Source organism: Cupressus sempervirens, chromosome 7 (assembly GCF_028749045.1).
Source record: "Cupressus sempervirens isolate cs-2001-9-10 chromosome 7, ASM2874904v1, whole genome shotgun sequence".
NCBI classification, from domain to species: domain Eukaryota; kingdom Viridiplantae; phylum Streptophyta; class Pinopsida; order Cupressales; family Cupressaceae; genus Cupressus; species Cupressus sempervirens.
Genome location: NC_143124.1, coordinates 857,992,059 through 858,006,856, shown reverse-complemented (window position 1 = coordinate 858,006,856; position 14,798 = coordinate 857,992,059). Strand labels below are relative to the sequence as shown.

General features: G+C 34.7%; 1 protein-coding gene across 5 annotated transcripts in view; it reads left to right on the top strand.

Moving 5' to 3' along the window:
• The window catches only part of LOC149550157 (golgin candidate 3-like), a 167,370-nt gene that overhangs the window by 123,471 nt on the left and 29,101 nt on the right, over positions 1-14,798 (top strand). For all 5 annotated transcript variants that reach the window (XM_089793272.1, XM_089793271.1, XM_089793273.1 and 2 more), the window contains exon 13: positions 4,800-5,002. In XM_089793272.1, coding sequence (XP_089649398.1) covers positions 4,800-5,002 — 203 coding nt within the window. The remainder of the gene's footprint in view (positions 1-4,799; positions 5,003-14,798) is intronic.

Below are 14,798 nucleotides of genomic sequence, written 5' to 3'. Positions count from 1 at the left end.
ATCTATGTCCTGCCATGGATTTGTTTGCTGTGAAATGAGCAAGCTTCAACAGAATTCTTTGGTTGAGTTGTTAATCTTTTTGGTATGTTTCATCTGAATAGTCTCTTGTTGGAGCATTTTCGGCAGGCAATTATTAGCAGCCTCAGGAAAAGGAGCAAATTTTCTATTGCATATATTTGGTTCTTGTATTACTGGCAGTTTTGAGTACACCAGACATTCCTTTTAGTTGTTCAGCTTGGAAAGGATTGCATTCAACAACAAAAGGAATGTTTGCTGTCAACACTCTGAGCACCATTAGGACCAAATTGAGGTAACTGAAAGGTTGCTCCTATTGAAAGCTGCTAAAGAGGAGATCGGCTGAAATACTCAATGCCTTGAAAGGTGGCACTAGATAACACCATCTAAATGCTGCATTTCGAAAAATCAAAAGCATTTTGTCGTCACATTCTTTATTGATGCTTTTATTGAGAAATCCTGCAAGTGACGTATATTGTAATCTTTGTTAGCAGTAATGCATTGGTTTAGAAGGAAGAGGTGTATTTAGGTAATAATATGCACAACAAAAACAATAAAGGTGATAGATGTTGTCGGGTAATTACAAATTGTTAATACTTCGAGGATAGTCGAAGGTGCAAGTAGTTTGGATGGTTGCGACACTTGGTGTTGCAACCCTTCGACCATTTTATATGTTATGTTTTCCACCTGCAAGGGGGCATCAAATGATACGATATAGGATTGGTTTTTGGCATTGTTGTATATGTTGTTGTAGACATTGTAAGTATCTGATCATTCAATAAAGAAGCTTGTGAGTTCTCTGAAGCATTGTGTTCATTGTTCTTCTATTACATTACTAGTTATTCTCATATACATTAACTGAGTCCATATAGGGAAAACATTTGGTGTCATTGCCTATACAGATCTGGGAGTGACAGAGAAGAGTGTACGGCGAAGGGAGAAGACCGGGCCAACCAATAAACGAGGGTAGTACCAATGAAGACAACATATTTCAAGAGTTATTTGAAAGAGAAAGGGCATTAGCATTAGCCTTTGCATACATATTGTAAGTGTCATCAAGACCCGTGCTCGAAGGGAAGCAACATAGGAAGTTCCTAAGAGCCCAATGTGGAATTCTTTCGGAGTGAGTCCTGTGGTTGGCTGGTTCATGAGACATCTTCCACATCTCTTGGCACAAACTTTCCTAGCCCTACAAAACTCGTGGGAAGAGATCAACAAAGAGAATAGACACTAACAAATCCTTTGGAGGTTTGAGGAAAATGAGCAAAGGGAGACAAAGGATTGTGAGGAGAATAGAAGAAGCAAAAGCATCCTGAATCCTTAAGAGAACTATAATTAATGCCAAACCTTCTAAACAAAGAGTAAGACAAAAATTGTATGGAGTAGACAAACGAATTTAAGGCTATCAAGAGGGCCTTGAGATTAGAACAACAAGTCGAGCATAGGTGAAGGCTACGAAGACTTGTCGGGGAATGGTCAAAAGGAGGGTTGCCCAAGGGGAACCAAGGGGGTGTCACGGTAAGTGAACCGGCGGAAGGTGAAGGGTATGTTCACAACACCAAAGAAGCATATCGTACATAAGTAAATAGCGAAAAACTAATTGAAGAATCTAGAAACCGTTTGAAGAACCTAAACCTTACATTGGGTACAGAAGCAAGGGAAGCGGAGGAGACCAGGGATAGGAATGTAGAGGATATTGAGGCAACCGGGAGTATTGGGGGGATACAAGCACGGTGGTCAAAACAACCTATCTAGTTCCAATACATCAAATCTGGGAGCTCAAACAACATTGATGACAAACAAAATCATAGTAATTCGCAAAAACAAAAGTTTCCTAAATTCACAAGGGATGAGGAGTATCTCATAGGGTATGCTGAGCATGTGAAACAATCTGGTCAGTCAATGGGGTGACTAACCATGACGAATGGGCTTGACAATTCCCAAAAACTTTGCGCAGAGTAGCCATAGATTAGTACTCCGACATTGATAAAACAAAAGTAAGTATGTTGGATGACTTAAAGAAAGAATTTCACTATGAATTTCGATTACTTTGGGACCACAGTAAAATTTTGGCAGAAATCAGTAGTACAAAGCAAGGAAAGAATGAGACCGTTACAGTGTACAAACGACAACTAAAAGAACTGCTAGGGAAAATGGATAGCTAACAACCATATGACATGAAGAAAAGGTGTTTTGTTGAAGGATTGAAACCCTCTCTTAGGAAGAAGATGAAAATTGTTCCTCCCACATATGCAGATGAGTACAACTGAGCCATGGATCTGGAAAGTGGAAACAAAACCTCAAAGAAAAAGAAATGATCATTAGATGATTATGACCCAGATGAAAGCAACAACAACGAGGAGTCCAACAAGAAGGTGCAAGTCCTTCATAAAGATATACATAGATTGATGGAGTTCAAGGCGAAGAAGGGGAGTTATGGTGCACGGGTTTCAAGGAGGAGGGTCACGCAAAGGGCACATGCCCGAAGAAAACATCCTATGACATTTGCTAACTTGTGGGACATTCCACCAAGGAATGCCCATATAATATGAAAACAAGGAGTCAACAAGTGCTTTTCACATAGGAGCAGACATCTGCGTCAGCAACAGTAGGCACATTACAACAAATCAACACCAACACATAATAATAACCATAGTTACATGGGGACATGTCCCCCCTCTTTTTGCCCCACATCCCAAAGACTTGGATGCATTGAGGACTTGGGGACTCCGTTCCCCCGTCCCTAGTGGCGCCACTAGATAGCGCCACCTCGGCTGAGGATGGGGGATGTCTAGGTGTTGACTATTTGCTGATTTGACAATCCTGCATTTCCTGAAATAGACACATACTATAAATAGCAAGTGTGCCAAACTGCACCAAAGAGCAATACTGAATTCTCATGTCCACTGCAATGTGAATTGACCTTCAGTTCTGCCAACTGAGACCTCGTTACCATCTGACTTACCCTATGAGGGTCACTGATAGGATAAATCCAATCTACCGACTATGGTGAGCTAAAAGGGGGACATTGCACAATCACATTTTCAACATGTATCATTCATAATGAGATGAACTATAACAATGCATATAACTGAAGCTTCTGTTCCAAGTAGAAATATTTGCGTATGGCTGAAACCTTTCAAATCTATATTCTGATGTAACTTTAAGAGAGAAATGAAGAGGTTTCTGACATCAGCGCTGCAGTTCAAATAAATGATAATGATAACAAAACAAGCAGCTAATAGAAGCTATAGAAAATCCACTTACTGGTATTATACTCAGGTTTATATTGTTTAACAAGGAAAAGTATGTATAAAGTCCTCTCATAAATCTGTATCCATATTCTTAGCAACTGCGTATAAAGTCCTCTCATAAATCTGTATCCAGATTCTTAGCAATTGCAGTGTGCCACTTCTGTGCATTTGTGTAACCTGACATAACAGAATAAGTGCCATGACCGGGCAAGGGGATTAATGGCCAGAAGAAATAGATTCAGATTCCTCAGAATCCAACTGGGTTTGATAGAGAGTTCGATCCCTTCAAAATTTCAAATACACAAAGCTGTCTTAGTGGGGCCAATTTAGGATTCCATGTGCTGTATGAGTGCAGAGGAATGTTAGTGCTGAAACTCACGTCCCAGTCCTAGGTAATCTGGAATTCATATAGCAAACTTTAACAGCAACAAGAGCTTCCACATATTTTTAAAAATGAACCTAAAACTCTAAACGTTATAATCGTAATTTAAGCACCCTGCAATATTGTTTGAACATTAGTGGATCACCTACTTAGCCATGGAAGGCAAGCATCCAATTTAGAGTATTTTTATTGCTTCATAAATAAAGTATTCAGCAAATTCTATATATATATATATATATATATATATATATATATATATATATATATATATATATATTTATATTGCAGTGCTATTCTTTAATAATTATATCCATGCATAAATATTTCCCTTCAATGTTAGCTGAGCTCAAACATTAGGGAAACTCATATTATATAATGATATAATTGCCCAAGTGTCTTCCCAACAAGGAAAATAACTTTAATTTTCCATATCTTTTTCTGGCATGAACAAGTCCATGATGCTGAGATATTAATCGTCCAGGTATATATAGTGTAGCCTGGTTCAAACATCTGCGATCATACTTAAAGTGCCCTGTAAAATAATAATATCCATCTGCCAAATGATATATTCCTTCGACCAACTTCAGAATACACTATTCAATAGAGATAATTTATCTCTCTAATATTTTTCTGCTCACTCTGTTACACTGAATAATAAATCATTAGCACTGCAAATTACCATTATTCTGAAGACTGAACAAATTCCTCCGAAATAGATCCTCATTTGAAGACCTGATCAATATCTCCTAAAATGTCTTAATTAAAGACTTCACAAATTTAATCAAGAAGCCCATTTGCAAATCTTGCAGTGAAACTGCCCACAGATGGTGTTGGGTTTTCATCCAATCCACCAAAACTCAAGGGTCTGTCATCAAGCTCCCTAAAAGCTGCTGCTCCAATAACTCTGCAGTAAACTTTCTCATTGACTTATCCTTCTTTCCACCACCCTTTTATACTAATTTATTGGCATCCATTCCAAATATAAATATTAAAATAATATAATATTTAAATCATAAAGTGACTTTAATAATATAATAACTTCAACTTAATTATATACTTATCTTTTAAAGCTAGTAAAAATGGGATATGACTTTGGCCACAAGGACTGTGGACGAAACTAATGTCACTTTCTGAAATGTATTTTGCAGACAGCATGTCACATGATTGAGATAAAGAACAAAGAAAAAGATGAAATTTTGGATAAGCTGGCTGTAGCTGAAAGGCAATATTCAGAAGGCCAGCAGAGAGCCCAGAAATTAGAAGAAGATATTTTGAGGTTACGACGTGCTCTGGAGCAGAGCATGACACGATTAAACAGGATGTCTTTAGATTCAGACTATTTTGTTGACAGGTCAGATATTGTGTTCATGTATTCATTTCTTTTTTTAATTCTCTACTATTAGGTTGTGATTGAATCTGTTTCTGTTGATGGCATAACATTGTGCCTTGTGGTAAAATCTTATGGCTGCTTGTATTGACATAGTATGGAATCATCATTCATAAATCATGTTCTATTTAATTTGTAGCTATTTCTAGCCACAAATAACTTATGATTTTATATAAGACTTACTAACGGTAATTAATTGAAATCTAGCTGATATGCCGTTCTTGTATTGACATAGTATGGAATCATCATTCATAAATCATGTTCTATTTAATTTGTAGCTATTTCTAGCCACAAATAACTTATGATTTTATATAAGACTTACTAACGGTAATTAATGGAAATCTAGCTGATATGCCGTTTTTTTGTTGAATCTTTTATGAACTTGCAATTTTTTTAGATGGATCTAGGCACTACTAATAACAAAACTTAAATTATTCAGTTTTAAAGAATTGATTCCTTGATTGAAGAATTTTTGTAATCAAATGTATTTTTCCTGCCTAGCTGGATTGTCTTGATTGAATACTATTCTGACAGAATGTTGTTTCTCCTGCCAAAGACTTATTGTTGCTCCATGAAATAATTGGGAATCAGAGGTGCGGATTAAGAGTATATGATTTTTTTGGGAGAAATTGTATCAATGTCCATATGAGTGTCGTGTTGAGTATGTTCTCATTGACGTCAAAGGTTGATGGTCAAGGTTGTATAAATTTTAGAGGATTACTTAAAGTAATAGATATTTGGTTTAGCTACTTGCTTGTTTGGCTCAGATGCTTGACTAGCTTGAGCTGCTAGCTTGTCCTCTTACTTGTCAAGTCATCCTACTTGCCATGTCAGCGATGGATTTTTTTTTGAGTGGATAAGTTGTGTATATTTTTGTAAGTGTGATATTCATTACCTTTGAAACTGGTTGGTTGAAAATTCTAGCAGAGAAATAGTGGGCATGACTATATCCATTTCTTGTTTTTAAGTTAGAGAAATGAAATAACTGGATGGAGATGGGAAGATGATGCCTTGTGATTGGGCATTATTGTACATTACTTATCAAGCCAAATGGGGATATTAAATCCTTGATGGAAGCCATTTTTTATTTGAAATGTGGTTAGAATTGCTAGTTAATATTCTGACTGAAACATGACATCATGTGCGTAGGTTGCAAAGCAGGAGTTGTGCATAGTAATTGAAGCTTTGTGTTGGATATCATTTGTTCTAATGCTGGGCAATATTATGCTATGCGTTATTCATTTCAGCCTAGATTGTGTTTTCTTATTGTAGCACCTTTTCGAGGTAGCTGATCCTGGTTTTGGTTTGGATTTAGGTCAACATAGCATTGACCATGTGCATACCACCAATCATCACCATTCATCTTCAATATCCAAATCCATCTTGATTATTTTCATAGGAGTCGAGGTCAACATTTGGTTCCACTTCAACTTCATTTGAACCAACAAAAGTGCAGCTCACTATAACCATGTCATGTGAAACAATTGCCTCTTGTTCATCTACAAAGACTTGGGCAAGTTTTGTAACTGTGGCATCTAAATTAGCACTCTTAAGAACTAGATCCGTATTCCTTGTCAAACCCTCATGCTAATCTGATTCCTTATGTGACAGTAGGCGAAGGTTGGAGTGTATGAAGGCCAAATCCTCTGTTTTTTTTTGCACCCAAATGATTTAACTGAGTGGAGAAAGGAGAATATATTTCAATTCCGCTCAAATGAAGAACTTGCAACCTGTAAAGATAGGATACAACATTCACATTTAGTATTTAATTTCAATATGATAGCATCATTATCAAATGAAAATGATAATGTTTTAAAAAAAAGATACATTCTTGGGAGAGAACTTTAATTACGAGAGGCTGCAAGAGAGCAAAGTATTGACCATGTGCATATGACTAATCAGCACCATCCATGCTATATTGAGCATGAAGAGTGGCAGTGTCATGATATTTGGTAGATGCAAATCAAGCAAACTCGGCGAGGATAATATTTTGAGTTTCATCATCATCATATATCTTTGCATATGCTGCCTTGTAACCAGCACAACCTCCGCTTCCCTATATGGTGCCACCTTATTTGGTTGTGAAATGACCTCTTGGCTATAAATCCTTGGCGAAAAAGGATATGCCAAGAGATATAAGGGGATGGTCATCTTGTTCCAACGGTCAATAATAATTTTTTCTCCAACATTGAAAAATGTATCATAATGTTCCTTGCCCACTATTATGGTTTTTATGTGCTCCACCATGGTGTCCATGCCATCATAAATTTCACCCAAACATGGGTGATCAGTTTCAACAATCCTAATCATACTCATGTTGGGCTCGGTGAATTCCAAAGTATATTTAGCGTGATCCCACCATTCATCATCAAGGATCAATAATTTTACTAGTTGGGCTCTTTCGATGCTTGACTGCCTCCATACACTCCACAAAGTGTTGCTAAGCATAGCACTTAAGGCCCGTCACACCTTCACAATTGTGTGAGATACAAATCACGTTTCAGCAACCTATGATGGTTTGTGCCATGTGAAATAAATCAAGTTCATCTATTAAAAAATTTAAAATAAAAAAGTTTGAAACTAAAAAATAAAATATAAAAACATACTTAAATTACCTTTAACAACTCCAATGTTGAGAAGGTCCTAAATATGACTTGTGTCATGTGATGATTAGTCACAAACATTTATATCTCCTTAGTGTCTGTGTAATTTTTGACCCATTCAATTTGAGTGCCAATCTTTTGCATCATTGAAATTGAGTGAGTGGATTGTACATGATGTCCACAAAATGTGATTATATGTGGCCTCCACTATTGCCCTAGTTTCCCTACAATTTTTAGCATTATCCGTTATGACCTAGACATAGTTGTAGCCCCTACCATCTCAATTTATTCCATGAGGATATTGGTAATGAAACTTGCATCTTTCACTTGTCTCTTACAATCCATTGCCTTCAAGAACATCATCCCTTTAGGTGACACTACTATAACATTGATCAAAGGCCTATTCTTGCAAACTTTCCATCCATTAGAAATGATGGACACACTTGTTTCCACCCATGTATCCTTGATAACTCAGAATTGAGTCTCTACCAACCAAGGCTTTCTCCTTTGCCAATAAGGTGGTTCACACCTTTTTATACCTAGGACTAGCATAATCAGCAGATGACTTGCAAAGGGTAGTCACTATATCTTGCCAAGAAGGTTATCTAACAAAGTGGAATGGAAGCCCATTCACGTATAAGCAACACGCAATACTTTGATTAGCAACTTCTCTCATTTCATTTTTTAGGGCCACACTCGATGGGCCTCTTTCTCATGGAACATTTTGTGGTTTAGAGGGTAGTGGTGTTTGCCAACAAATTTTGCTAAGACACTAGGAGGTCTCCTCGAACCGATATGGGTAGGGGATGAAGTAGTCACTTCCATAGATCCCAAACTCGTGCTTGGCTTGGACTTAGCAAGGCCGACTCAACTCATGACTCGGCTATGACTCACAAACAACTTGGCAAAATGAAAAAGCCCTTGAAATTTAGAGATTTTAAATGATTTAGAACTTTTTTCTTGACCCTTTATTGAGTATAACTTAGAGACACTATAACATCATCAAATAGAAGCTAATTTTTCATCACATACATAAACAAGGAACATAAATGATAAATTCATCAAATACGTAAATTATATATTCATTAAATTGTAGCTGAACGAAATAGAAAACATAGAATTATATGACATAGATATATAGAATTATAAATGTTGTTAAATGTATGTAAAATCCATGAAACCCATGACATCAAATGTTCTATGAAACACGTATATGTAACTGTCAAGTGTAAACAATAATACTGTAAACAAAAAACAAGTCTATCTGCTTAGGCTCTAGCTCAATCCTCATCCTCATCCTAGGCCTTGGCCTTAGCCTCAACCTCAACCTCAGAGTATATACCAAATGTTTATAACTTAAAATTACAATTTGATTGAATCACACATATTGGATAGGGGCATTTAGCCCACCCATTGGTCTACGTAGAAATTTTATTTATTAAATAGTTTTTTATCAATGCTTATTGATTTATCTGCGTACACTGATACTAGAATGATGTTATTTTGCAAGTGGCCACCTAGGAATTTGCATCCCTTGTACTCTTTCTTTGCATGGATCTTACTATGGTCAAATACACGAAGATATGTGGAATTGTTTCCCTGTTAGAATGCTTCACTTGGGGTTGGTAAATTCTCCAAAATGTTGAATTGTTTCCCTGTTAGAATGCTTCACCCGGGGTTGGTAAATTCTCCAAAAGTCATTCTTAAGGATGCCTCAACTTGTTTCATCATCAATGGGTAACAATTAAGTCACAACATTTGTTGAACTTCATCCTTCAAATTCGAGTTTTGGTGACCCTTGCCAAACTTAAGCTGAATTCTATAATATTTAATATAATATTGATATTTAATATCATATTTTTTTATTTTAAAATAATATTGAGTTACTTAAATTATCTAGCAATGTTAAACTATTGTGACAATTTTGTGGATATCTTACTTATTTTCAAAATAAATAAATTTATATAAGTCGAGTTTGATGTCAGATTCTTTTGAATTTTTACCCTTGCCAAACTTCATTCAAATTATGATTGCCAAACTCAAATTCAAGTTTGAACCTTGTGACTTAGGGTAAAAATATGAATTCTTGGGTTCTTTTGATCTATTTGACAACATGTGGATATCTGTTAACTACTTATCTGAGAGCCTTGGTCAGAGGAAATACCTTTTGGGCGACATGTCGATTAAATCATTTTGCAACATGGGACACCTTAGCTTAGCGTTGGTGTTCTACCTCCATTCTTGTAGGTTTTACATGTTGAGTAAATCATTTTGCAACATGGGACACCTCAGCTCCATTCTTGTAGGTTTTCTATGTGTGCTTGATTTTAAGCGCATGTGACTACATTCTATAATCGCTTGTTTGTTCTCTCAATCCATAAAGGGATCATGGAGACATGGCTTTATGCATCATTTTTCTTGTGGATAAAGTTTTCGGTCTATGTTTCTTCGTTTCTAGAGCTTTTTATGTTTGTCTTTCTCCAAATGTGATTTCCACGTGTTTTGCCTCGATATTTGTGTTGCCATTTGGTCAAGTAACTTTGACCTTAGTATTTTACAATGGCATCTTTAACGAATATTTGTCTCAAGGATAGTCAGAAATTCAACGACATAATAAGGTCAACGATAGAATACTTGGAATCAACTTATTATGACGATTTTTGAATATAGATGACTTGACAAAATTGTTTTAGGCAAGACTAACCATCTTGAGGAAGAAGGCAAAGAGTGGGATAAATTTGTTGAGCAAAAGCGAGAAGTTGTTATGGTAATCAAACTTTTGGTCACTAATGATTATCTATGACAGGTTCCTTCTGGAAAAATTGTTGTTGAAATTTGGATGCATCTCAAAAGTTTGCATGAAACCACTAATAAGAGTTGTGCGTTCTTCTTGAAGAACATGCTTGTCACAATCATGATGGATGAACAGGTGTACTTGCGGGATCATCTCAATAAAATCAAGGAGATTTGAGATCAATTGGAAGCCATTGGATGCAACATGGAAGAAGACATGGTGGTGATCACCTTGAAGAGTCTTTTGTCTTCCTATGAGCACTTTATTGAAACTCTCAACATTGCTTCCACTTATTTTGATGTTTCATTTTCGAATCTCTTCATAATGTTTCTACAACAAGATTGCTAGAAACAACAATTCGACAGTGGTGCTAGCACATCTTTAAACACAAGCTTAGTCAGCTAACTCCGATCATAAGGACCCATGCAATTATCAATTCTTTCAATCTTCTCAACGAAATCTCTCTTGTGATATTGCTATCAGGATTCAATTGAGTGGTTAAGTCAAACTCATTAACTCATGTTTCATATGTAGTGTTTCACATGAATCCATATCTCATGTAATGCCCCGCCATGGAACCCAAAATAAATCAACCTAAAGTTTTCACTAAGTTTGTCAAACTTTTAAAAAAAAAGATAATAATATCAACAGATAATATAGCGGAAGCAATAACTCACATACATACAACCATCATAAACATATTACGTCTCTTAAGGATTCCATGATGTTGAATCACATGTATAAGTTTATTAATATTATATCTAACATAACCAAAATCCACATCATGGAATAATCCCAAGTACGAATCCAATTAAATAATATACAATTACAAAAGATGCCCTTGGCATAACCATAATGCATGATCATCTGCTGTACAAGTCACAGGGTATGAAAAGCTCAAAGAATAGACATCATCAATAAAATACATCATCTCATAAGATCTTTGATAAATCAAGTACAGTACATTAGAATATAACCATCCCATAGAAATACAAGATCATAAAGAAAGGAATAACTGCACAAGGACATCCAATAATGACATCCAGCTGTTGGATCTCAATGGTATAAGAAAAAACACCACCACTCGACCTTGTGGAACCTAAATGGCCCACTCCCACCACACTGAGGAGATAGTCTTAAGTCCCAAATAGATACCAATCCGCAAGTCATAACCAACATATAGGTCAAGGAAATCCTAATAGCAATCTATCTCAAAGGTGCCAAGACACAAGTAACATCTAAACCCAGAGGTAACAAAAACACGTAGGAAATCTACTATGCAAGTGGGCAAGTGTCATCGCATGAGCCAACTCTAAGGTTACCCTGGTAGCCTCTTTGGACTCCGACCCCCTAGCGTCTCTATGCGACATCAGTATCCTTTTGTACTAACGAAGCAAGGTTGCAACCAAACATCCTCTCTACTCCCATCCTAGCCTGTACTAGCACTCAAGGCATGGGCGAGGAAAAACATTGACTCTTATTAATTCATTTTACTCTCATTTAATGAAATGTTATCACTTATTAAAACAACTTACAATGGGTTACCCAGGCAACCTCTTTAGGGCTTCGACCTCCATTGCAAGTCACTTCCCAACATACACATAGATTACCTACCCTAAGCTCATGAAAAGTACAACTCATAAAATCACAATTTTCACCTCAGTCCTTTACGAGAAACTAGAAAGCACCTATAGATAAAACACAATATTCACCTCAATCCTTTACAAGCAACTGGAAAAGCACCTAAAGACCAATCACAATAATCACCTCAGTCCTATACAAGCAACTGGAAAACACCAAAAGATAACCGATCTAAACTCAAAGGTTATAGCAAGAAAGTCATACCATTCACCTTAGTTGTAAACAAGCAACTGGAAAGCACAAACACGCAACTGATCAAAACTCATCATAGAATTATGTGGATACATCACCATGATTGGGTATAAAAGATTGTGACCAAAATATAACCATAACATGATCACAAGACAAAAATCCCCAAGACTCTGGTAAACATCCTAATTGGTCAACATACTAAGTCAAACCCGAACCCCAGCCCAGTAAACCGACATCACATCAAATATATAACAAATGTAGTTTCCTAGTTCATCCGGTTTTGAAAACACAAAAGTTCATTTTTCACAATTGGGTTTCAAGTTTTCATTTTTCAAAAGTAATCATAATTACTAAGGTTTTCGATTATACAAAAGGAATAAAATTTCCCTAGTATTAAATTGTTTACATACAAACTGAACTATTTAATAAAAAATCGAGTTTTACTAAAGAAATCAATTTACCGCAATTTACAATTATCAATTTTACTTTCCGAATATATTTTAATAATAAAATCTTCAATTAAAAAAAAACCAACAATAATAATTAAATTACTAAAGATAATAATAATTTATTTATTAATAAAATAATTTATATTAAATTATTAATAAAATAATTATTAATCTAATAATAAAGTAATAATTAATAATAATAACATTTATTTAAAAATTAAAATATTTAAAAACTATTAATATTTAATATATTTATATAACATATATTTAAATTAACATGTATTAAAATTAACATATTTTAACATATATTAAAATTTTTAATAAAAATTAATAAAACTAAAAAAAAAAAACAAAACTTACTGCTGACGTAGCAACACTGCCGCACGCAGTCCCTTAAATGGGAGCCGCCAGCACGGGGAAAGGAAGGGAGGGGGGGGGTGGTGGCCCACCTCTCACTTAATAATATTTTGATTTTTTTTTGATATAAAATTGAAACCAATATCATGCTTCCCCCCTCCTATAAACCAATTCCCAATTTTTAAAAAAAAATTATTATATATTTTTATAATTATCATAGTAATTACCAATTAATGCAATCAGATTTCCACAATCCATGATTTATAATGTTGATTTTCTGGAATAGATTGTGTAGAGATTTTTCATCTCTACACAATCTATTCCAGAAAATCAACATTATAAATTACCAATTACTGTGGTAATTATATATATATATATATATATATATATATATATATATATATATATATATATATATATATATATATATATATATTGATAATTTTACAATCTAGATTTGATAGGGCAACGAAATTTAAATAGTCAAAATTAAATCTAGTTTTCTTTTCCAAACCCTACCCAAATTGTAATCAATCAAATTATGAATCTCTAAAATTTACCGAACAAGGGTTTCAAACCTTCAATTCAATTATAGATGTTTTTTTGAACGAAGAACAATAAATTTACAAACAAGGGTTTCAACCCAATCAAATTCTAAATATAGATCCACAATCACGAAGACAGAAATTTCAAAAGAAGAATTACTGCACAGAACTTCAACAAGATCCTACCTGGATTTGATGCTAACGATTGAATGCACATAACTCACAAACAAAAATTCCCTTTCTTTTAAAACCCTTTTCTCGGAAATTGGCTTCACCAAACCTGTGTGGAGAAATGAGCTCTAATTTCTTAATAAAGAGCTTTCTCTCTCTTAGGGTTTTGGTTTGTAATCACGCGAAACCTTTTTCTTTATTATTTTATTATATTTTAATTTCATGTGCAACCTTTTGCATTTTAATTAAAATAAACTTTATTAAATTAATTCTTTCTCTCTTATTAAATTATAAGATGTCTTTAATAAAATATTTATTAATTTAACTAATAATCATACTTAGAGTTTATTAAAAAAATGAAACTCCTAAATAAATGATTATTAAATTAATTAAATATAATCATGCCAAAATTAGAACTTCAATTAAATTTTTAAATTTAATTATTTTATTTAATTAATTTCTCAATTAATTGAATATAATTAAATATTGATTTTTCTTTATAAAATTTTCATTAAATTATCTTTTAATTTGATTTAATTATAACTGAAAATCACAACAGACCCACAAAACTAAATACAAAAACCCAATTTAAAGAACATAGTAGTATAGTACTAGGTCAAACTCAAGGGCCAAAATCACAAATTCACGTCACTTGATGAATTCGGAAGGGTAAAACTCAGATACTTGTCCTTAAGGTTAGGATTTGGACTCAAGAACTATCTCCCCTCTTTTAACATTGAGATACTGCGGTAGGGCATGCTCATCCTAGCAATTCAGGGAAGTTGATGCTTGGTACTTGCAATCTGCATAAAAACTGAGCATGTACGTACACATAATCTAAACCAAACAGGCAATGGCGGGTAGTGGTGCATCGTGTAGCTGGCGACTACGACTCTCTCCCTCAACCACATCAGAAACATCAGTCATAAAGTAAAACATACAAGTACACCATACACATGGAAGTATGGGGTAAGTATCCATAGAAACTACATATAAATTATCCATCTA